The 26360-nt window shown below is 37.8% G+C and overlaps 1 protein-coding gene across 1 annotated transcript in view; it reads left to right on the top strand.

Moving 5' to 3' along the window:
* IRAG1 (inositol 1,4,5-triphosphate receptor associated 1) overlaps positions 1 to 23581 on the top strand; it is a 135408-nt gene extending 111827 nt beyond the window's left edge. Inside the window, exons 28-35 of the mRNA XM_089521182.1 lie at positions 961 to 1092; positions 2576 to 2717; positions 3154 to 3203; positions 5980 to 6078; positions 6665 to 6729; positions 11393 to 11512; positions 16186 to 16314; positions 18501 to 23581. Coding sequence (XP_089377308.1) covers positions 961 to 1092; positions 2576 to 2717; positions 3154 to 3203; positions 5980 to 6078; positions 6665 to 6729; positions 11393 to 11512; positions 16186 to 16314; positions 18501 to 18750 — 987 coding nt within the window. The 3' untranslated portion in view covers positions 18751 to 23581. The remainder of the gene's footprint in view (positions 1 to 960; positions 1093 to 2575; positions 2718 to 3153; positions 3204 to 5979; positions 6079 to 6664; positions 6730 to 11392; positions 11513 to 16185; positions 16315 to 18500) is intronic.
* Positions 23582 to 26360: the final 2779 nt, after the last annotated feature.

The following is a 26360-nucleotide window of genomic DNA, read 5'->3' as shown; positions in this document are numbered from 1 at the left end:
ATTTCTCCCAAAATGAAATGTGTCAGGATGGAGAATATTTCATAAAATGTAGATCCCAGTCTTTTGCTCTATTCACTTATTTAATTTTAAAAAAATACAGAATGATTTAAATAGTTGGAATTAAGAACAAATACTAATAATAGAAAGGTTTTGTTAAGTGAATAAGTCAGTAAAGCAGGTATGTGCCCTGTTAGGACATTATCATAAGGGATGGGCAGCTTCCTTCTTACGTCCTTAAATTTGGCTAATCGTGCGATTGAGGGCCCAAAGATTATCACACCACCGTGTTTTTTTCCCATCCTTCTCTCATGTGTAAAGTGTCATGGAGCCATCCCCACTCACTTCTCCCATCTGTAAAGTGTCATGGAGCCATCCCCACACACTTCTCCCATCGGTAAAGTGTCATGGAGCCATTATTTGGTTTTAATAGGAGCTCCTGTTAATATCAAATCGTGGCTCCATGACACTTTACCAGTGGGAGAAGCACGTGGGGATGGCTCCATGATACTTTGCCCACGGGAGAAGGACAGGAGAAGCACATAGGGGTGTGATCCCCAATTGTGTGATTAGGCAAGTTTAAGGGTGGGAGAAGGATGCTGTCCTTGGATTTGGAAACAAACAGAACACCTGCATGTTATGATCAAATCACACACATAAACTGATGTTGTCTGATTTCTGATGTTAATACTGAATTCCTGATTGCTAGAAGCATGTAATGATGCCTAGAATATAAGATCTTGCTTTGATGTCTATAGTGGAATTTCAAGACATGTTTAGGCCTTGGAGGTAACTGGCAATAGTGCAATAAAGGGTGTTTTTTCTCTGGAGAAGCCTTCCTAGTTTGGATATTACCAAAGAACCATTAAGGAAGACAACCTAGAATAGTGGATTGCAATGACTGCTTGATTCAAGCTTGTTCTTTTGCTCCATATGCAGTATTTAGGCATGCTGTTTTTTCAGTCCTCAGCTGCCTTATGGCATCACTCTGAACACAGAGAAATGTACCAGAGGTTGTTGGAGGATATCACTGTGCTGAATCGTTTATCCTCCCGTTTATCGAGTCGGGCTGAGATGGTTGGTGCTGTTCGCCAGGTAATACTATCCAAATCAAATACCATAAGTTATTTTCTATTATTTGAGGTCATCACATGTTACAGGAAATCTTGGCAACAATCATGAGGAACAGGTGTGTTCCTCAAAGAACCCCCAAAACTCTCAGGTCTGAACACAAGTTGCCTTATATGGATTATTACTAGCTACATATTTCCAAGGTTTCAGGAAAAGATTTTGTCCACACTTTCTACCTAAGATCCTTGGAACAGTAAATCCTTAGTGTAAATTGGGGAAGATTTGGGGTATACAAAGTCAGAGCAATTAGTTAATATGATATTCCTTGCTATTCCTCCCACAGAAAAAGAGGAGAAATCTATTTTTACTATTCTTTAAGCAAAACTTGCAGTGCTTGGTAATAATATGGGCAGACTTTGCTGGGCCTACTCCAGCATTAGTCCTCTTTCTTTCGCACATGCTCCACTCTGCTGTCTTTTGTTGGCTATTGGCAGAAGTTTTAAGTCTTGTTGCCAAGAAAATACATGTGACCCAATGATCTGAACTAAAAGTGTGCTTTTTCAGGGCATGTCTATATCACATACTTGAAACTAGCTAAACAGTCATTCACTTTCCCAGGAATCTGTATTTCTGTGAAAAGAGCTGGCGATTTCTTTTTGTGTCCTTAACCAGACTGTGGCCCGGTACATACCGGCCCTTTGCGGCGTCATGGTGACATGCTATGGTTGCCTCAGGGCGGTGCTTCCTCATGCCCCTCAACCCTAGCACCTGATGAGGGCATCACAGTGGCGGCCCCCTGTACACACTTGCGTAACAAGTGCGCCAATAGTTCACTGTGGCACATTTGTTACACTGCATCTGTGGCGTAAAAAAACCCACTTTTCACAGGTTCTTTTTACTCTGCAGGGAAGCTGCACCATTTGGCAGCTGCAGCTTCCCTGTGGAGGGAAAACAGGCACCGGCAGGCCACCTTTTTTGGGCAGTATGTACCGCGCCTATAATACCTAAGATACTTCAGACCAAAACCATGACAGCAACATAGGTGATAGAGAACTGATGAGTTTCTAGCATACATATACCCCCATTTGCTATAGTTCTGTACAATTTTTGAATCTTATCTACTTTTTGGCCATAGTCACCCATGTCACTGCTGAATTAGGGTTTCTCTCCTCCCCCCCCCCCCCAAGAGGTCCCCTCATCTTTAACACCTGTTTGCCAGGCAAGTATAACATGATCTTCTCCATGCTGGAAATGCCTGTATATTTTGAATTTGGTTGTTGGAAATAGAGAAAATATTTGTTTAAGTTTGTTTTTCAGAAAATTTTTTAAATGTGCAAATGTCATAATTAATTTTATAGAATTAAACCTGAGAATTAAAAAAAAAGGTCAAATAGAGAAGAAAACAAAAATGATAGATCCTGTCATTCTGCTTGCTAAAAGCTATAACATGATGTTTAACATGCTGTTTAAAATTTCTTGTGTATGTTGGTTCATCTCTTCTTTATAGGAGAAACGCATGTCAAAGGCCACTGAAGTTATGATGCAGTATGTGGAGAATTTGAAAAGAACATATGAAAAGGATCATGCTGAGCTGATGGAGTACAAAAAACTTGCTAATCAGAATTCTAGCAGAAGCTATGGTTCACCTGGTAATGCAGACTGTCTTTCCAAAAATTTAAAAACACATCACTGTATTGCTTTTCAAACTTGAAATGGAGCTCATCAGGCCTTTGTACCAGCAAAATAAACAAAAAAGAATTGTGTTTCTCTAGTTCAACAACATTGTTTGCCTTAATTTAAATATTTTTCCCTGAAAAATTGAGCATGAGAGTCTTTTTAGAAGAAAAACAACAATTAATTAATATAATATCAAAATGCAATGTATTCAGTCAATTTTTCCCCACACATTTCTGTTGTAACAAAAAGGAATACCTCATTGTTTTGCACAATGTTGCTTTACACATATATACTTTTCAGTGTAAAATATTGGTAGAAAATTGTCCTGGTTAGTATTTTGATTGTGGCATTCTTATTTTTATAACAATTATTTTATGTTGGGTTTATTTTACCTTTCTCTCCATATAGAAGATGGTGTGCCCCGAACATCTAGATCCATGTCTCTTTCTATTGGAAAGGTACTGTTCCAAATTTCAATGCACTGTTTAGTGACAACTGTATGTGCAAATGCCCATGGTTATAAAAAGTCCCAAAGGTCAGTGACCCATTATTCTGGTGTTTTCCTCCAGATTTCTCTCACTTAAAGAGATGAGGAAGGTGGCCACTTGGGAGAGGGTATCTTAGGAGCTTATCACACAGGGAAAAATTGGAAGTTTAAAATGGTAAGAACCCATTATTAACTCACAATTGCACAAATGTTTTTCACATGCAAAGTGCTGTTATCCCGTGCAGAACCTGAGATCAATATACACTTGCACGCAAATGCGCAAATGCTTTTCACATGACAGGACCAAATGTGCCTCCATCCTGATAATGATAAAAGCATGTGCATCCCAAAAAAGCAATCAAATGCGCAAATGATTTTCACACATAGACCACAACAAATCTGTGTGTGTGTCCCTGCCTTCCCTCAGTAGCTGTTTCTTTAAGAGCTCTGACTCAGAGGGAAGGCTGAAGTGATCCCCAAACTGTTCCCTTTAAGGGATTTGGACTTCAGCTCCCAAAAGCCTCAGCCATATTGGCCGACAGTCTGGGATTCTGGGAGATGAAATCCAAAATCCCTTAAATGGGACAGTTTGGGGATCGCTGAGGCTGAGGCAGGAGAGAGAGGGGGGTGCCAGGACTCAGACAAACATTCTGAGGCAAACATTCATTCACTCTCATCCCTCTCTCTCTCTCTCTCTGCCCTTGCATCAACTGTTTGTTTTAAGAGGTCTGGCTACAAAGAAGGGTGGGTACTTATTTTACTTATTCTGCAGCACTGGAAGTAAACTCAGCCCAAAGAATTATCTGGCAACAAACACAAAAACAGGGAAAATCCAGTGAATAAACTGCAAGTAGCTTTCCCACTAGAGCACTTGCGCAAAAAAAGTGAATTCATGAATGAAATGGACATTAATGTCCAATATTTTCCTGAAAATGCTTATTTCCTGGTTCATAATAATAATAATAATAATTATTATTATTATTATTATTATTATTTATATACCGCTATTCCTGTGTAGATCATAGCGGTTTCCAACAAAAAAATACAACAAACAACAATTATAAACAACATATATCCCCAACTATGTGCAAACCAACCACCCATACCAATTAAAAACTATACAACATCTAAAACCAATTATCATACAAAACATTAAAATCATGTCACTTTCTTGTTGGTTTCTAAGCAGTTTGTGTGCAACATCGTCTGAAAGCCATTCATGCAATTGTGCTTAATACAGTGGATAACCGTGGGTTCTGACCCTTTTAAACTTCCACTTTTCCCTGTGTAATAAACTCCCTTGTAATGGAATGCCATGCCATCCTTAAAAAGGCTTACATGGTGATTACATAGGATACCAACAGAAGAGCTCTTTATTCTACCAGGTCTTTAGTGGGTGTAATGCATGTTAGATCTTTAACATTAATAATTTCTCCCATGTTAGCATTTAGGCTGACTTTGTAGGCTAATATTTATGCTGATCCTCAGCTGATTCTATGCTGGTTGTATATCGGTTATATTAATATTTCTTTAAATGTTATTTCTTCCCTGTTTTGGATTTTATTTTGTATTTTGTTGATTTGCAAGTTGTGTAAAATGCCTAGAGGACATCATTAATGGCAATATTAAAATGTTATAAAAGGGAGAAAAGTCAAAGGAAATAGCATGTGAACAAATGTTTGACTTTTTAATGCAGTTTGGGGATAAAACCAAAAAAGGAACCTTTTTCTCATGAGAGAGCTTCATTTTCGTCCCTTTGCCCACTGTTTCTGTTACTGTGTTCACTTATGCCTTGCCTATATTTCCAGTTATCCCATTTTTTTCACCTTTTTATTTTTCCTTTCTATGGCCCTCTTTTTGATTCCCAGCTAGGGAAATGGTCTCTCTACTACCATCCAACTTATTCATTTTTTAAATTCTTTTGTAGAAACATTCACATTTGAAATATTTCCCCCTAGACTAGCTTTATCATAGCATTCTGGAACTTAGTTCTCATATAAGAACAACTATTGTGGGAAACAGCAATTTATGGTATGGAAGGATGAAGGATTTTCAGAGGGCAGATAGTGCAGGGCTCTGATCCAGAGTGGAATTCTGCATGGTTGTTTTTCTTCAAAATGAAATGGTCAGATTAATATTTGGGTTTTTTTGTTTTGTTTTGTTTTGTTTTGTTTTGGCATAATGTAGCATAATGCCATATTGTTGATCCTTAACAATCTACAAAAATGAGAAGTTTCTGCTATTCAGGTCCATAGGCTACTAGAAAGTAAGCTCCACTCAAAACAATTGGACCTGTCTCTGAATAGATATGGAGGTGGTGTTACACGCTACAAGTAAAATGTGGGACCTCAGGACAGAGACATAAATCTCTCCCATTTTTCCCTGAAGTTTTCTCCCTGCAACAACAACTTCATGGGAGCTGATCATTTTGCTGATGGGGTATTTTGATATACTGAGATGTCTTTTCTTGTCAAGTATGAGAAACTTCAAGAGTAGTATTTTTTATATCTGTGCTTCTGGCTGATTATACATCCTAGACTTTGAGATTCTTTTCTATAATTGTTCTAGATGACAGGTGTCTTGTTACTTTTGTAGTAAGTTGAAAATTTAGATAAAATGTCTTCATAGCTGTACTGAAAGTATTGTCGTTGTAATTTAACATACTTTGCTCTAACTCATATGGTTATACATCTTGTGGAGATATCATCTTGTGTCACATGTATAATGAAATTTATTTTTTACTACAGATGCCTCGAAGAAGAGTCAGTGTTGCTGTTGTGTCAAAATTTGAGCTACCAGGCCAATCAACTGGCACATCACCTGTACCTTTGATGCCATCTTCTCTGGTAAATTTAAGTTCTACGGAAATGAACTTTTAAAATATCTTTACACAAACACACACATGGTTTCACACACTGTAGAAATATATTGAGGCTATTTGAGCAATGTGTATTAAAAAGATCAATAGATACACATCAGGAAATTGCCACTCAGTAGATATCAGTTTGTTTTGGAGGGTAAGAAAATGTCTGATGTGCATGTAATGCCTTTTCATATGGGGGAAAAAAAAACAGTTTATGTCAAGGGTGGGCAACTGCACCTGGTCCAGGATCTTCCAGGCCTGCTGCTATTGTGGAAAGACCAAGAAAAATGGCTGGAAGCTTAGTTGTAGTTTTGAAAAATTGGAATTTTTGATATGAAACAGTGCAGAGAGGTCTACAACCTAATGTAAAATGCTATTCCTGCGGGCTTCAAGCTGCAGCAGCTATTCATCCCCGTTTTAGACCAGAAAAGGGGTAGTCTGGGAAACCTGAAGGGGTTAAGGGCTTCAAAACGAAACAAAACAGGCCACATGCAGCCTAAAGTCTACACTTTGCCCATTCAGCTTATAATGTTGATATCTGAATTAATCTGAATAATTTCTATTCACAGCCTGAGTCATCAAATGGAAAAAGCAATCTGACATCAACCCCTGTCTTACCAGCACTTGTAGAAAAGTGAGTTCACATATGTTTACTATATTCTGCCAGAAAAGAAAGTGCTCTTTTTCTAAAGGAATTTAAGGCAATAGAACAGGATAAGGACACAGAGTTCAAAGATCTTGTTTAACAATGGTCCAAAACACACTGCAGGCTCAGTGCTAGGGAGTCCTAGGAATTTAAGTTTATTGTGGCACCAGACTTCTCTGACAGAGAAGGCTAAATATCTCACAAAACTACAGTTCCCAGAATTCTCTATCATTGAGCTAGGGCAGTTAAAGTTGTCTCAAACTGTATCATTTCTTCAGTGAATTTTGGACCTATATTATTCTTTTTGGCAGATTTATTTGAACTTTAAGCAACAGGAAAAAGCAACAGCATTCTTAGTGTTTTTCCTACTATGTTGTCTAGGGAGATCGTGCTGCACCCATGATGTATTTGGCCAGCAAATTTGGTGGCAAAAACCTGCTGATAAAATCAGGATGCAGCCTGAATTGAAATTTAAACTGGGAGATTTAAGCTGAATTAATAAACCAAGTGATAAACTCCACAGTTGTAACTTTTAAAAATCCATTTACAAGACTAGGGCTAGAATTATGTTTGTCCAGATTTTATTAGCAATATTATTACTATTGTACTTCTTTCTCTGCTTTAAACTACCAGCAGATATATGGCTTCTGGAGAAAACAGTAAAACTTTTAAACAAAAGTATATAATCTAACCATGGCTAGCATTTTGCTGCAAGGGTAGATAGCACCACAAAACCAAAAAGCAGAACTTCGGTGCATACCAGCCCTAACAATAAATTATGGCTTAGCTATTTCCTCTACTTCCTCTATAGCTGACCTCCAGAAGTGGTGACAGTCCCAAACATATATGATGACCTAAAATAGGGGAGTTGTCCCAGGCTAACCACAAAAAGGAAGTTTGCTAACCCATAAAACTTAAGTTCTTAAATAACTAAAGCAATTTTAATTTGATTTGCTTACATTTTTTTAAATGATACAACTTGGTTGATTTGTTGATAAATTCATTAATTTAAAAATAATCTAAAATGACTATAAATAGCCAGTAAATATTGTGTTAACCTTTTTTCAAAAATTGCATTTGTGTTTAGTGATTAAAATAACAAATTTTAAAACTACTGTTGAAAGTTTTAATGCAGTGGGGTATGAATTAATTTTTAATTATGTTATTTCATGTTCTGGAGGAACTCCTAATGGGCCACGATATGTAGCTAGAGGGTTACATTTAGCTTTGTGGGACATAGGTTATGTAGGCCAACTACTTCCTTCATGGAATTTCAGCTGATTAGCATTGAACCCATTAATCATTTTAAGTCAAAGGACTGCTGTCCAGTAGTGATAAATGTTCTGATCTGGTATAGTTACCTAGATAGTTCACTGGGTTAAGCTTGAAATAATATGAAATGTCCAAACCTGGACTAAACAGATAGCATGGTAGGTTATAAGACAAGAAGAAGTGGCTCATACAATACTGACAGCGCTGTAGTAAAGGAGGCAAATTTGTAGGAAAACCAGCATCTATATTCCTGCACAGGGTCTCCTAAGGTCTATATTCCTGCACAGAACTTGAAACATTATTTTTAAAGTAATTTGTTACTTGTCACTCATTGGTATTTTGTCTTCTTTTTAAGTAATTCATTAATACTGCACAAGATTTAAAAGAAGACAGAAAGGAATCCAGTAGCAAATTTCAGAGTAACTGTAGCATACATTTTTGTGGGGCCCAGTTTGCATTTGTTAGAGTAAACCAGTTAGTCTCAAAGCGCTTTCTTGCTTTTTAATGCTGAAACAGACCTACCAATGCTGTATCTTTGAATATTACTGCAATATTTAAATGAGTTATTTGTTAATCTTTTAGTTTTTTTCTTTTTTGAAAAACACACTTGAAAAATATAGCAGTGGCCAAGAAGTCATCCTAATGTCACCCAGCAACATTTTAGTAATAAAAGATAAATACTTTTAGTAAACTGAGAAACTGATAATGTTCTCATTTGTTACATTATTTTTATTTATTTATTTATTTTTAAAATTATAGTTATGCCTTTATTACCTTGAAAAGTAATGTGTTACAAGCAGTGCTGTTGCTTCTATCACATTGTTTCCAAGTTCTGTTCTAAACATAAGTGCAAAGAAACATAGCAAATGAAGCCAGGGTTTCACATTTTGTCAAGAGATGTCTGCTGGGAACACAGGATACGCTTGTGTTTTGGAACTTTACTGCATGTACGTACTTCCTAGACAGTTTACAGTACATTGGCAGCTTTTCTCCCAGTGCAGAATGCTTGTCATCTTCAGGAAATACAGAATACATTTGAAGGAAATGTCTTTCTGACATTTTGGAACCATGATAATTTTAAAAAAAAAAAAGATACATGCTGGTAGCTACTGAGCTGCAGCTGTAGTAGTGAGTGACACTGATGTATGGTCTTACAGGGAGAACAACAGTGACACCATAGCTAATGCATGTTAGCACTGTGTGAAGGGAGGCAAAGCTGAACCTCCTTAGGAGACCCTCTTACCAAGAAAAACCTATGATGGGACAGCTGCAAACAAAACAAAAGGCAGGACTAGAACACAAAAACAGAGCTAGAAATGAGCCATAGAGGGAAATCACAATAGAAGAACTAAAAAAAAATGGGAATTTTTGGCAGACATGTTCAGTGGTGCTAACACTGTCCAAAGCAGCACAACACATATTATAGGAACATGGAATGTGAAAAGCATGAGCCAGTGGAAGCAGAATGCATAAACATAGCAATACTAGGGGCGAGCAAACTAAAATGGACAGGAATGGGTCACTTTGACTCAGATAACTACACAATGTTCTACTCAGGAAGTGAACAGACATAACGAAACAGGGTGGCTTTCATACTAAGGAAAGATGTAGCAAAAGTAGTCAAAGGTTACAAGCAAGATCTGATTGAATCATGTCAGTAAGGCTTCAAGGATAAATATTATCATAATCCAAGTACATGCCACAACCACAGAGGCAGAGAAAGAAGAAATTGAGAGATTCTATGAAAGAGTTCAGGGAAAAAAATACACAACACACCAACACAAGAGTTCAAGCTAATCATAGGAGACAAATGCTAAAGTTGCCAGCAAAGAAGAATCAAAAACAGCAGGAGGATTTGGACTAAATAAAAGAAATGAAGCAGGAGAGCGACTGATTTTGTGAAGCCAGCAATTTTACCTTCTTCATACAACCAGAGAGGAGACTATACACATGCATATCACCAGATGGTCAGTACAAAAAACAGATTGACTATCTAACTGAAAGCAGAAGATGGAGCAACTCTATTATTGTGGCAAAACTAGACCAAGCACTGACTGTGGTACACATTATGAACTACATACATCAAAAAAACTGGAGTGAAGCTGAAGGAAACAAAAACAACCATACCAAATTATGATCTGAACAATGTATCAACAGAGTTTACAACGGTGTAAGGAAAAGATTTGAGTTCTTAAGCATAATTGACCAAGAACCAGAAGAACTATGGTCAGAAGCTAAGGACATAATCAAGGAAGAATGCAGAAAGACGCTAACAGTGGCCAGAAAGAAAGAAAAGAAATAATTTATAACAGATGAAACACTTAAAGTAGTAAAGAAAAGTAGAGATGCAAAAGAAAAGGGAAATAGGAACAAAATCAAAACTATGAAAGGAACTGTCCAATGATTAGTACACAAGGACAAAGAAAACTGCTATAATAATCAATGTTGAGAAACAGCAAACAACAAAAAGGTAGAATAGGAGACTTCTTCAACACGTTCCAGGAAATCAAAGGAAGGTTCAAACCAAGGGTAGGGATGCTCTATCATAAAAAAAAGAACATACTACAAGATCAAAAAGAAATAAAAAGATGATGGAAGCAATCCACAAAAAATCTATATAAAATTTAAAAAATTAATGACATGGGGAATGAAGTACCATACGAAGATGAACCCCAAATTCTAGAAAGCGAGGTGGAAGCTGCAATAAGATAAATTGGGAAGAACAGTCATCAGGAACAGATGACATTCCAATTGAATTGCTACAATCCATGCAGAAAGAAACAGTTCTAGTGTTAACTAAAATATGCTAATAAATATGGAGAAAAAAACCTGATGGCCAACAGACTAGAAATTATCAATATACAAAGGAAGCACAAAATACAACAATAGGACCATAGCATTAATTTCCCATGCAAGCAAAATCATGCTCAAAATTCTGCAGCATAGACTCCAATCATATATGGGGAGAGCAATCCCAGAATTACAAGTAGGATCCAGGAAAGGCAGAGGCACTAGTGACCATGCTGCAAACAATGAGGCTGCCATTAGAAAATGTTTGATTGTATTTCTCTGTTTTTAAACTTTATTTTTTTTAAGTACCAACTGCAGAAGGGGGTCTGAACTTGACCAATTGGTGGGAGTTAAAAGCAATCTGGTTTTCATGCCCTATCTAGCCAAATGTATAGAAATACATAAATTGATATGTGGGGTGGGGGATACCTTTAGGTATTTGTAACTATTTATAACAACTTGAGATCTTGGCCCCTCATTTCAGTTAGCAATATGTGAATATACACAGAAAAGAAACTGTCATTCTTGCATTTTGCAGTCTAATAATGTACCTCTCTCCTTATCACTTGTCAATTTTCAAATCTGTTAGTGGAAAGTCAAATGGGGAGCCTGATTCTGAATCCATTTCTTCAACTCAGACACAGAGTGGCATAGATGACATCAATCCAGAGACAAAAGCCAAAATAGAAGAGGAAGCTTATAACAAAGGGTAAGGCTGTGTTGTTGGACTCTGCATGATAGGCATGCTCTTTTTATTATCAATAGTAACTATGGATGACTTCTTTTCATTTTATGAATTTTATAGACTTCTCCTAAGGAAAAGGGGGGGCCTGGTTCCTACATTTACTGCAAAAGTAACATTTCTGAAACAGAAAAAATTCCCATTCAGAATCCTTACAGGTAGAAATGTAACTTGTACTGGCTAATTATTTATCCCCAATATCCTTTTAACATACACACACAGATATACAATCTGTTGTTTGCCCTGAAAGGAAACTATATAGATGCTTTATGTTTCCCCCTTCCCCTGGGCATGTATCTGCTTGAAAGAATTTTAATCAGTTCCATTCTTTGGGGGGTGAGAGGTCCACTGTTGGACCACTTGAGGAACTTTCTTCTGATACCCTGTACCTCAAGTACATGTCAAAGCACTTTTGTGATTGCTGGGAAAGCTATGAGAAATGATCATCTTGAAACCAACGTCATACCAGAATTACTAAATACTTATTAACATGTTGATTTTTCTGTTTAAATCACAGCAATCATTTATGTGAGTAGAATTCAGAAATATAGCCATGTTACTCTGGAATATCAGTATGCAAAGGGATCTTGTAAGACCTTTGAGACTAAATGAGTGAAATAAGTTGCAGCATTAGCTTTCATAGACTTGATCTGAGGAAGTATACTCAACTCTATGTTCACTGCCACACTGCAGAATGCAGTTTGACAGTGCTTTAACTGTCATGGCTCCATCCTGTAGAATCCTGGGATTTGTAGTTTGTTGTGGCACCAGAGTTCTGTCAGAGGTGGCTAAACATCTCACAAAACTACAAATCCCAGAATTCCATTGTATTGAGCCATGGCAGTTAAAGCAGTGTCAAACTGCACTAATTCTACAGTGTAAATGCTGCAATGAAAGCTTATGCTACAACTTCTTCTGTTCAATTATTCTCAAAGGTGCTACAAGATCCCATAGCAACCATTTATATCATTCCCACAATGTCAAATAATAATCTAAACCAAACAAAGGCTCCACCCCATCTCCTTTACTTCTCCGGCTTTCAGCTGTCTAAACTGTTCTCTGTCTGAATTCAGCTGTCAAGTGCCTACAGAAACCCCATTGTTTAATTCCATCTGATTAAAAGAAGCCCAACTACAAATTTTATCATCACTATAGTCCATCCAAACTGTCCACTTTCTTCTTTCATAATGACTAACATAACACTTGGTAGTGCATCTACTCTTTCTGTGTGTATCTATATGTAAAAATATATGCTGAAATTTAACTGAGAAAAAATAATTCTGATTCTGCTGCAGGAGGTCCAGGGTGGTGCAGTAGTCTGATTGTTGGCTTAAGACTCACAAAGACTAGGATTCAAATCCTGATTCAGCCAGACCTTGGGCAAGTCACACTCTCTCAGCCTAAGAGGAAGGCAATAGCAAACCTCCTCTGAAGAAATCTTATCAAGAAAACCATAAGATAAGGTTGTTGTGGGTCAGAGTTGATTTGAAGGCACATAACAACAGCAAACCTCTGCAACAGATCCAATGCCTAAACATTTGAGTTACTATGGAAACCCATTACCATGTACATATTATTTCATAAATATACACACAGAGCAGTTAATTAGGCTAAAACGAAAATCAACAATTCTGAAATGTAAATCATGTTGACCACACAAAATGCCAAAAGGCATTTCAATGAAAAGAATGCCTTTGTTTTGTCATCAGTATGTGTTGCCATAGCAGTTATGTATCCATGAGAAAGAGTAATAAAAAAGATATGCTGTTTTAACAGTACTGAGCATCTTAAGCTAAAGAAAAAAATGAAAGCAAAAGTGTAACCAAATAAATGTGATAGCACTATGTCATTCACTAAAAGTAATTTCACTTGTGTTAACAGAGTTAATTTCTAAGAATTTTTCTTGTTGCTGTTGTTTCCTATGACAATTGAAATCCTGAACCAAACTGTGTGTTTTAGCTAGGATATTAACTCTACTGTGCATGCCTTAGATTAATGTTTATATTACAGTTAGTGAGAAAAATATGTCCTTATTACAAATGTACTGTTTTAGTCACCTGGATCCACCCATTGGACTTGCTAAATTACTGAAGAAGCTTAATGTGTATTACAAGGAAGTCACTGTAAAAAAAACAAAAAAAAACAAAAAACTGTCTTATGGAAGGAAGCCACAACTGTTTGGGACTTATGAAATGATTGTGGCTTTTAGATAAGTGAAAATGCTGTGGGTGATGTGAATCCATCTATCACTCATGCTTTTAAAAAGTAATCCATACAGAACACTTTCTGGAGCTCAGAGTGCTGTATCACTGTAGGATAATTTAAGTTTCCTAAGGCTTCAGCCTTTGGTAAGGAAACAAAAATATTTAAATATAAAAAATGTCAAAGCCAAGCCTGTTAAGATCTACCTTTAAAATTAGCAGACTAGCAGAAAAGTGCCTTTGTTTAACTGTGCTTTCCGAAGAACTGAGACTGACTCAAAAAACAACAACAAACACATAGCTGACAGTTTAAAACAAAAGTTTACCAATGGCTTTAATCTATATACATATAAAAGCTATATCCTAATCTAGCTAGTGAATAGTTCAGGTAAAAAGAAATCTTTATCTTACCATCTTTCCAAAGAAAGCTGAGAGAGGAGGAAGATGGAAAACCCAACAGTTCAAGAGAAAATATTTGAGAAAGAGTAAAATCTTTGAGAGAGGGCTGTGCATACCGGCCGTAAAGGCTGGCCTGGGGACAGAGTCAGGGAGTGGTGTCCACATGATGCATGCCCTGACTCCAACCCCAGGGCAGTGTGATGCCATGTGCCACTCCACACAGTGCACAACATCACAGGGCTCCTGTGGCACTGCATCCACTGAAGGAACACTATAAAGCCACAGCGCCATAGCTATCACACCCTTTGCAGGGCTCCTTTTTGCACTCTGCAAAGCCCAGATTGGGGCCTCAGTGTGCGGTTGCCACAGCCCCAATCTAGCTGTAAAAGGGGCGGCTGCAGGCCACCACTTAGGAGCGGTCCGCACAACCCCTATGTTAGCTGCCCTAAAAGGGGGAGTGACCTAAATCACATGGTTAATTTGAATGGGACAGACAGAGAGGAGATTATCACATTGTATTTAAAGTGACTTATCCCCAATGGGATACAGTCACATTTAATTTTAAAACTGGGTGTTATTGCATGCAGCCTCAGCTGGGCGAGTGCAAACTGTATGCAGCCCAAATCCCAGTTGCACTTATCCTGTGGCTTTTCAAAAATGGCAAGTTTTTAAAAAGCCGCTGAATAAGCATGGCTGGGATCCAGGCTGTATATGGGTTGCACTCGCCCAGCCACAGCTGTGTGCAATATCATATGGTTTTAAAATTAAATGTGACTGTATCCCATCAGGGATAAGTTGCTTTAAATATAATGCGATAATCTCCAGAGAGACAAGAGTTTGCATGCAGAAAATCCCTATTTATCCATCTAAGGAGGGAGAAAGAGAACACAAAAATCTTCCTTTGGGGTGGGGCATCAGGCACAGCTGCGGAGGCCAAACTATGCCATTACAACTACATTCTGAATAACCAAGGGCTCATTCCCACTATGATTTAAAGTGAATTGCTGATTGGTTTATAAGACTGTCATTCCCATTTGAAACCAGTTCCAATCCTTCTTTGATCAATTTCTGTTGCAATAAAGCAAGGCAAAAGCAAAAAGCTTGTTTTTTCCAGACTCTAGTTTTCTAGTGGTTCTTTTGGAATGAATCAGTTCCAGAGCGTGCTCAACAAGTGGGAACAATGGATCTGAATCACATCATTCTGGAAAGGAGGGACTAATGGCGGGGGGGTGTTTACCATCCCACCTCAGTTTTTGGTAGATCCATCATTCCCCCGTCTCTCAATGCTGCCTTTGTGCTTGTGGTGTGACATGTGAGTGCATGATTTTTTAAAAAAAAATTGATAGAAGATTTGATTCATTGATTTTGCAATCAGTGAAGCAAGTAGTTACAAAACCAATGAATTGAATCTTATATCAATTTATTTACAATATATATATATATAGTTCCCAAGCCAGGCTGCCAGACTGGCGCTTACATCACTGATGACGCACAGATGACTGACATGCATTTTGAAGTGGCGCAAACTAGTGGGGATGACAATTGTGCCAAAAAAGAAGTAATTACAAGGGGATAATTCCTAGTGGGAATAATGGATCTTTTGGAATCAATTTACCAACACGGAGCAAAGGCAAATCTCAAACCGGTTTAAATGTAAGTGGGAATGAGCCTGAAAAGTGATATTCTGTCATTCTCAGTTGCTTTCTGTGCTGGTTTTAAAGTGGTGTTCTCGCTCTGCTTCTGATGGATTTAGCTTTATTGTTTGCACATACATTCCCATCATTTGCACATCTTTTATTTATTACACATATCTGATTCTATACAATCATATTTAAGTTAGCCCCTTGCTTTCATATTTCTTTTAAGAGGGGAAGCTCTGTGCTCTCTTCAAATGGGAGATTTGGGTAGATTCAGACATCAAGCAGATTTCATAAGAAAATTATGCTGCTTTATTACTGTATCTAAGCCTTGTGACCTCAATTAATGCTTAGCTTTTTGAAAAAGAAAACAAAAATGCATGTGTCTTTTTCATGCATAAAGCTATCAAGAAGGCTTAAAGAAAACCAAAGAACTTGAAGAGTTGAAAGAAGATGATGAAGACAAAATAAATGAAAGCCCTGATGACTGTGTAGCAGGTGAAAGTGATGACGAAGTCAGCAAGGAACATAGGTAAGAAAATAGATGTACAGTGGTGCCTCGGGTTACGAAATTAATTCGTTCCGCTGTCAATTTCGTAACCCGAAAGGCTTTCGCAAGCCGAATCCCCATAGGCGCTAATGGGGAAAAGCCGCGATTTGGTGTAAAATCGCGCCGAAAAGCACCAAAAGTTTTTTCGTAACCCGAAAAAACTTTCTTAACCCGAAACAGTTTTTTTAAATTAATTTTTTTCGTATCCTGAAAATTTCGTAACGTGGGTAATTCGTATCCCGAGGTACCACTGTACTTAGATTGTCAAATGCCAGTCTATTTGATGAATTGTAGCCTTACTGAATGTTTGGAGGTTGACTGTAGAGATACCTAAGTGTTGTGATGATGTTTCCTTCCTAGCAGATCCCCCAAGAACAACTGATAGGGTGGGGATGGAAACAAAAAACAAACTTCCCCTGAGTCTATGAAACAAAGGGTAAATTGCACAAAAATAATTTTGCAGAAAACAGAACCACGATGACTGTTGCTCAAAATCATCAATCTGCTTTCTAAACTTCAAGAAATATGTAGAACAGAGGGAGAGAGAACTTCTGGAAGCGAAATACAACATGTGCAAATGAAAGCCCACTGCGTGGGAACTGGGTCATACGTTGTTTCTAAACCTCTACTGCCAAAACAGCCTTTGCAAACCCAACACCTGCTAGAAGTGTTGCTCTGCAATTCCCAGCAATCATCTGAGTAAAGAAGATAGCGTGAGTTAGATTATGAACACCACTTTGGGGAAGCATACCTGAGGAGATTTCCAGATCTTTCAGCCACTAATGAAGCATTCTTCTTGAATTAGAGGATTGGTGGGCAATCTCCAGTTCTTGGCTTCATTGCATGCAGCCCTTGTCTAGGTATCATATATGATCACTTCAGGCCTCTGCAAGAACAATTTCTCCCTTTCCCTGTGGCCTGACAGGAAGATGGGGAGAGAGAAGGTGACTAAAAGAGGAAGAAGTGTTAGGTGGGATACAGACTGCCCACAAAGGGCAGTCTATCTGTGCCTTGTTTTGCTGCGCGATGGAGCCTTAGTGGACAAACCGCGCAGCTCCCTCGCACAGCAAAAAGAACCCGCAAAAAGCGGGTTCTTCTTGCGGCATTATTGTGATGCCAAGGTGCGCCAATGGCGAACTTGCGGCATCACAATGACACCTGGATGTGCGGACGCTAAGCATCCATTGCGTCAAAATGTTGGCGCCCATGTGTACCGGCACGTATGGGCGGTGCGCCCTCGGCCAACCCCTAGCACATGACGAGGGTGCACTTTAGGCCCGTCTGGAGAGGGCCTGAGAAACAATAAAAAAGCAGGCTTGCCTACGTTTGGCCATGGGTCCATCCACTGCTCACGTGTTGCCTCAACAGATTATGCCAAGGGAATGCAGCCCTTGACCAAAAAAAATTGTCCTACCCACTCTGATACAGGAGTGAGTGTATGTATTTGGTATTTGTAAGCAAATGCTTGTATTGGAATCCATACTGCCAGTTTACTTGTATTCCATCTATTTAGTGTGAACCAACAAAAGTCTTTGAAATGACACATGAATTTGCAATTGCCTTTAAGCTCATTTGTGCTATTTGTTCTTTGGAAGAGAGTGCAAGGAGAGATTTATAATATGAATTAGTTTTTTTGACTTGAATGAGAGTTACTTGAAGTATTGTCTGTGAAAACGCTGCATAATCTATTTGCTTCTGATACTCTTACATGATGCTTGAACCAAAGTAACTCTGGACAGCTGTCAAATTTTTCAAATATAGTGAAATCCTTAACAAGGCTCAGGCAGTTTTTTAGCTTTTACTAGAATATTTAACTGCAGTGCTGATCCTCTGACTGATAATTCATAGTGACAAATCATACCAAGTGTTCTTTGAATGTTACCTCTTTCTCCTGAGGGAGCATTTAATACTTTAATATAGAAGTGTCAACTCTCTTCTTAAGAAAAACACTTGTAAAAGATTTAAAACTTTAAGAAATATAATCATAACTGTTATGCTAAGAACCATGCCTTTGATCCTGTGGGAAATCACCTAATAAGTAGAGCATGTATATGGCCAGACTTCTGAGTATTGCACAACATATTATTTTCAGATATTAGAAGTAGCTAGTGTCAAATTATTTCAGTGAGCTTACATATCTTTTTCCTTTTTCCTTTTCCATTTTACAGCAAACTTGAAGTCATTATTCATTATGTACAAATACTGTACCCCAAACTGCATAAACACTGGAACATGCTCTGGGTTGTAGCAGCCATTATCCTTATTTTTGCTGTGGTAATGGGAATCTCCACTTTATACAATTACTTCTCCTCCTGTACTGAATTATCAGATGGGCCACAAATGAAAGCTACCTGTTCTGCTGTCCAGCAATATTCCTGGTGGAACTCAGGACTTCAACATGACCAACACAGAGAATAACAAAACAGGACTTGGGGAGAAAAGCCAATTACAATATACCAGAAAGCACTCATTTTAAAACTGAAGTGTACAAAGCAAGGTAGAGCTTTTGTCACTTTCATGGTGATAAAATGTGATCAGTAATCCACTGTTTGGTTTTATTTGTGCCATAAGACATGGGAATGCAGTGTGATTTCTTTTAAGTAGCCAGATAACACCAGCCAATAAATGCTGTTTTCTTTTTTATGCTAACTGCAATTTGATTAATGTGCCTTGAATATCAAGACACCCACATAAAAAATATAGAGAAAGAATATGACCAAAAATTAGGGCATTGATGTCAGGAGAGTCATAGGTGAAACACAAACACCAGTGCTTCTGAAGAATGTCACTCATAACCTCTGTAAATATCAGCATTAATTCATGTTACAAGCTTCAGTTTGGAGCTCGTGTGTTGTTGTTTTTTAATATAAGACCTTAGAATTATGATAGAGATTTCTGTTTGGTGTCACAACTGAAGGGAATGAGCAAAAAGTAAAATATTACCATGCCTTGGCTATGTAGACAGTTCCACATTTATATAAGAGACGCCTGAATGAAGGGATGTCATATTGAAAATAGAGCAAGCTTGTTTTCTGCTGCTTCACAGACTAGGACACGAAGCAGTGGATGCAAAAGCAGTGGAGGAAAAGAGATTCCACCTCACCATTAGGAAGAACCTCCTAACAGTAAGAGCTGTTTGACAGTGGAACACATTCCCTTGGAGTGTAGCAGAGCCTCCTTCTTTGGAGGTTTTTAAACAGAGACTGGATAGCCAACTGTTGGGGGTGCTTTGATTGTATATTCTGCATGGCAGGGGATTTGACTTGATGACCCTTGACATATCTTCCAACTCTATGATTCTATGAGTTTATAAATGTGGAAATATTCAAGCTTTCCACCTTTGCCATATATACAAAATAATGTGATGGAAAAGTAAATTTCATGAGAATTATGTGCACAGAAAACCTCTGTCACTTAAAGCAATACCTCATTGTAGTTGCTGTAGGAGCATACAGATGTTCACACCCAACTTTACCACATGTGCAAGACCTCTCACCTGTGTTCTGGAAAGCTTTACCATATGTATAATTCTGTTCTAATAGGTGTGTAATGACACTGTGGTTCCACAGAAAGTCTGGCATGTGTAGCAGCAACCTACTGTAAGTACAGCAATCTTGAAAACCAAATTCCACTTGCAGATGTTATACTGGTGTGAGGCTAGACATTACAAAGGAGATGTGCTTTTTAAACTCACCTTTCCATTGTAATTTTAATAAAAGATAGGACCTTACTTACAGAGTACATCTGACTTTTCCACCTTCTGCTGATTTCAAGAGGAACAGATACTACTTGGAAAAGGAAAATATCCTATAGGATGGGCTAAGCACTGCCCCACTGAGCCAGTGCATTGTAGTGGTTTGAGCATAAGACTATGACTCTGGAAACCAGGGCTTGAATCCCTGCTTGACCAAAGAACCCCACTGGGTGATCTTGAACAAGTCACATTCTCTCAAACTCAGAGGAAAACAAAGGCAAAACCCCCTTTGAACAAATCCTGCCAAGCAGTCCTGTGATGGTTTCGCCTTAGAGTCTCCGTAAGTCAGAAACGATGTGAAGGCACACAACAAACAACAAGCACTGCCTCTCATTGACATTATCTTGTTTGCTAAGAAAATGCCTGGCTCTATCCTAACACAGGCATCATAAAACCTGAGCTGCATAATTCTTTCACATTCCACAAAGAAAATTAGACAGTATTCTTAAATATGGATGTTTGGAACTAAAGGAAGCCATTGAGTATTTTGAAAGGAAGTCCCATGTAACATATTTGTACTGCATCTTTTACCAAGGCTAGAATGACTTCAATCCTTCCAGGTGTAGCTCAATCTCCTGACTGAATTTAAGTTACAAAACAGAATAATTAAATGCAGAGCAAACATGAGGCTTGATTCTAAATAAATCTCCTTAAGATCAGGATGAAGGGACAGCTGGGAGTTACTTTTTTCCTTTTTGTGGTCTTAGCAGCTTACACAATTCTCCCTTAGCAAAAGCTTCCTTTGTGATCTCTGTGATCACCCTTTTGCACAAAATTCTCTAGCATTCATTGGTGTGTAGAGGAGGTAATTCCTCCTGTATTAGAATGTGGTGCTGCACAACTAACATGTTGATGAGTATAAAGGGACAGAGTATGATATAGGATTCTAACTCCGCCATTGATAGATTATCATGAAAATCTCAGGAAAAAGATATGTAATATAGTTTTAATGTTGGCCTGAGCAACTGTTAAAAAGTGAAATTTCTACCCGAGAGATGCACCTTCAGAGTGAAGCAGCTTGACTGATGAGATGGGTAACACTGATAAGAAACACAACTTTGTGTATATATTCACCATCTGGATATGTCTAACAGCTCCAGAAGAGTAAAAAAGTGTGATAAAGCATGTTTAATAAGGCTGATGAGAATGTGTATCATTTCCTCTCAAACTGGAAAAGGGGAATTAAAGGATGTAAAGAAATAAGGGATTTCTGCTGGCTCTAGAATTAAATGACTTGTCTAATAAGAAATGGCTCAACAAAATTTTTCACTCTATTGAAAAACAGATGGTCCAACCTAAAAATGAGATATAACAATAGCATCACAAAAAAACTCGAAAAAGAAAGCTATATCTTGTGTGGGGGTGGACTAACTCCTCCCAAGCAGTGATAGATTTAATGTGAGATGATTAACTAGGTGATAAAATAAAATATTGAGGTTAATAGTTCTAGTCTAGTAATGGTCAAGCCATATATCTGCCCAGAAAAGGCAGGTCACTGCTGATTCCTTAACCATGGCTATGGAATAAGCTAGAGGGTATTCATGTATTTTTGTGTGGGCTTTAACTATTGTTAAGGTTTACACCATAAAACAATAAATCTTATATCCAAATTAACCAGAGTACTATATTAAACAACATTTTATAATGAGCTTCAAACCCAAGTTTTACTTCTTGCAGTCTTCTTCAGCTTGGTATCTTCCACATGTATTGTATATAACTCTCCTCATCCCCAGCAAGCATGACCAATAGAGCAGACTCTCTGTTTCATAGCTATTCCTGTGTTAATGATAACCAAAGTTAATGTTAATGCCAAGAGAAGAAAGAATTCTTCTATGCGGGGTGCAATCTTACTGCCATAACCATGATTAAGGGAACAGAAGTGCTAAATCTGAACAAAGCCCCACCCAAAAGTAGCATGTATTTGTGCATTTTCTGCCTTTATTTATTTATTTATTTAAACTGCAAAACACTTGCATTGGACTGAGTAGAATGACTTAAGATGAACAGATTTTTACCCATGAGGCCATTAACTTTCTCCAGAAAATATTTACTCATTCTTGGGGGAAGGAATCAATTTTTTTGATAGAGCACCTGAAGTTTGACATTCTTATTATCAGGGTTTTAGGGTAACATTATTATTTTTTAAAAAAGAAATGGAATGGCTTCTTAGTGGTTATGGGCTCATGGCGATAGAAAATAGTGGCCATCCTTACTCAGACAAAGAAAAGATTATGCAACCTTTTGTTTCTCTATGCATTATCTGAATGTAGAAATGTTATACTCCTTCAAAATAATAGGGCTCATATGGCCACTAAGAGTAGGTCAGCCATCTTATACCATTCATAGGTTTCTGTTCTGTGTTTTGTTTTTGTTGGTTTTTTTTTTCTTTTTTGGAAGTGCAATATTTATTTATTTGGCTTTAATGAGACACATACTTTTTCTTGTGCACAGCACTGATGTTTTTAAGTAGGAGGTACTCAAGAGGCACTATCTTTTGTTTAAATTTTCTAAGACTTTGCACAGGTGTGCTAGCATTGTACTGTATAGAGCATCACATACTTGAGATGTGGAAATAAAAGTATTGTTTTGGAGTTCTCCATTTTGCTCCTATGTGACTTATTTATAAGGAACACCACCAAAGAATTAAAAATGTGTGTTGTCATTTATTAGCTATCTTAAACAAAATTAAACAAAATTAAATTTTAAGCTAACTTTCTTTCGCTGGATTCTTTTTGCCAAAATGAAACATTCAATTTGACAAGAGCTTCCTAATAGTAAGAGCTGTTTGACAGTGGGACCTACTGCCTCAGAGTGTGGTAGAATCTTCTTTGGAGGTTTTTAAACAGAGGCTGGATGGCCATCTTGTGGGTGTTTTGATTGTGAGTTCCTGCATGGCAGGGGGTTGGGCTGGATGGCCCTTGGGTTCTTTTTCAACCCTATGATTCTAAGTATTTTATTTGCAAAGACATAAACTTGGCTCCAAAATGCATAAGAAAATGCAACTATGATAATGAATAAACGTTGCTCCTTCTAAATGCACTGGATTTTGATTTCTAGAGCTGCACCAGTGTTCATCCACAGGTATGTTTGAGATGGACCCTACAATGCCTCTACTGGCAGATGTTGAGATCCCTGTCACTCCAAACCCACACTCCTTTTTAGCTTAATTTTAACTTTTTGCCTTTACTTACATGTTCCCAACTGGGACCGTGAATTGAATTTATTGGGGTCAGGGAGCCAATCATGTTTGGCTGCATTATGATATCATTGACAGCAATGAAGAGCAATCGTTGCCCTTCCTCAAATGTTTGTAGGCATAGTGTGGCATTGAGATCATGCTCACACCTTCCCATTCCTACTACTACACAATTTGTGAACATTTGGCTATCATTTTTGCAATGCAAAAAAAAAAAAAAAAAAAAAAATCAAACGGATGATATTTCAGCTACGTTCTGGTTATTTCAAAAGAAGGAAAGTATAATGTTGTTAGCACAATTTCACTGGAGAAAAAGTATGATATAATTTAACTAATAAATATGTAAAATAAATTTTGTGCCAACTGAGTGTGTCTTTCTTGCATGCTATTGGCCTAGCTCAATGTTTTTATCAAAAATACTATGTCAATAGAATTTGGCCATGTTTCTTCTCCTGTTTCCTGTTTTAAACTGAATCTAGTTTTTGCTGGTCTTTCTCTGTCCCTGTCTCAGATATGATGAGCAATTTTGGGGTGCATCCACACTGTAGAAATAATGCAGTTTGACACTACTTTAAGAGCTGCAGCAGCATCCTATGGAATCTTAGGATTTGTAGTTTCATGAGGTCTTTAGACTTCTCTACCAAAGAGTGCTGGTGCCTCACAAAACTACCAATTTTATGAATGTGTAGGATGGAGCCATGGCTCCGTTGGTGTCAAACTGCATTGTTTCTGTAAATGCACACTCAGTTTCCACTTTTTTCTTGAAAACTGTTAAAACTCAGATCAATGCTAGAGCGTGAATTTAAGTGGATGCAGTCACATAACCATGGTAGGTGTGGTTTTCTTTCAAGACTACAGAGGTAAATAGGACCAACAACAATGAATATAGAATCAAAACACTTCCTATACACTCTGCTGAAACAGCTATAATTGCATAGGGATTTTTAGCCCTCAAGATGAGGCTGTCTACACAATGAGTGAAGCATAAAATGGTGGTGGCCCCCAATGAATATGCAAAGTAAAATAACCTTTAAAAAGAAAGAAAACTTGACTTATACAAGAGAACATTTGGGCATTTCTGTCATTATGATATCAGGCAGACACCACTTGAACAACCTCTAGGTTTTTCCCAGAACTGCATTTATCAAAAAGGGTTAGGAAAACTGCCTGGGAATGCTGGAAGACACCCAAATGACCTGGAATGACTTTGACAGAAATGCTATTAGAATTAGTGCACTCAAAGATTCTGATTAAGGAGCAAAGACACCAATGGTGTGAGAAAAAACTAAAGTCTTTATTAGATGAACTCCATTCTAAGATAGGAAAATTATTCTAATCTAGCTACATCTCTAGCATGGAAAAGAGTGAGAGGTGAGAAGAAGAGTGGACACATCCCTGAGACCAGTTTACATCACAGGAGAGATCAGGACAGGTGGTAGACACTGCCGGTGAATCAAACTATCTAACCTTTGCCTAATGAAGAAGCCCATGGAGCTTCGAAAGCTTGCAACAAGTACTGTATATTCTACATTTCGGTTGGCCAAGAAAGGTATCACTGATGGATTTTTGTTTGCATTTGTTAAATGGCCAACACAGCTACCCCTGCATATTATCTAACCCTATTACTAATGCCCACTCTGAGACATGAATGCTTTAATTCCAACAAATGCAACTTTATCAAGATCCCAGAGGCAAAAATGTTACTGTATATACCTGACTATAAGTTGACCACATGTATAAATTGAGGGCAGGTTTTGGTGCCAAAATTATGGGTTTTTATATGACCCATGGCTAAATCAAGAGTAAAATTTAGAGACATGTAACAAAGGATGTAAAGGATGAAGCAAAGGAAAACAATGCCAAAAAACTTACAAAGTTCCAGCAGGTGTAACTATTTAAGATCACACTTAAGACTGAATGGATTATATTCTTGCTTTTCACCAGGGGAGGGTTCTTTTTTAAATAAATAGTTAATAGTCAAATAAGAGTTACAGTACTCACTTTGACCCTTGGATAAGTTGACTTAAGTTTCTTGGGTCAATTTTTTGACTTAAATTTCTAGACTTATACATGAATATATACAGTAAGCAGTGGAGTAAGGAGGAGTGGACTGCTGTATCAGACTCCTCCACTTCTGCTAGAAAAAAATAATTCCTGTCTGTGTATTAGAAAGATATTTTGTTTTTAATCTGAATATTTGCATGGGTCAGTGGGGGCCATGGGACACTGACTTATGGAGGGCATTGTAACATGCATAGCCCTAGGAGGAAAATTACTCCATCCCCAAACTGCTACTTGAATCAAGAAGCATCGGTGGAAGTTTCCATCCAAGGGATAATAACTGGGACAGAATTTTCATTGGAACTGTGCAGTAGGTAAAAAAGATAAAACTCGTTCCTCATACCCCACACTCCAGAGCAGGAATAGCAAGCATATGGCCCTTCAGATATCACTGGACTGCAACTCCCAGCTTTTCTCCCTTTTGGTTATGCTGCCTGCAGTTGCTTGGATTTACAGTGCAACAACATTGGGAGGGATGCACGGTACCCATCCCTGGTCCTCTAGAGATTACTGGCTCCCATTTGTCGTGGCTCTTTTACACTTTGAAAAACATATTAACTACTTTTACATGTAATTATAACTGAGTGTAATTCAGGCCCCATTAAGGATTAAGCTCTCCTAGGACTGTTTGTTTGTACTATGGCAAAGGAAGAAAACTGAATATAATTAGGGAAGCTCACAACAAAAGCTTGTTTCACGGCTTTTGTTCTGAGCAGTCCTCAGCAGAAATGGAGACTCACATATGGGCAAATGTCTTATTTTAAAGTATAGTCATCCTTCTCAATTTAAAAACAGATTCAAAAACAGAGGCTTGAAATTACTAGTAGTGGTTACATCTAATGAGTGGCATAATTTTGTAACCGAATAATGAAGTTACATTTCAAAAGTAATTGAATGGGAGCAATGTCTTTTGCAAAACGAACAATATATTTTATTTAAATGATACTTTTACTTTTAAATAGGTATTTAAAAACTGAGATTATGAAAATGGTGTTAAATAATGCAATAATTTACAAA

Source organism: Sceloporus occidentalis, unplaced genomic scaffold (assembly GCF_023333645.1).
Source record: "Sceloporus occidentalis isolate IW3139 unplaced genomic scaffold, rSceOcc1.0.p SCAF_4, whole genome shotgun sequence".
Taxonomy (NCBI): Eukaryota; Metazoa; Chordata; class Lepidosauria; order Squamata; family Phrynosomatidae; genus Sceloporus; species Sceloporus occidentalis.
The sequence above is the reverse complement of the archived record's forward strand: the minus strand, read 5'-3'. Positions and strand labels throughout refer to the sequence as shown.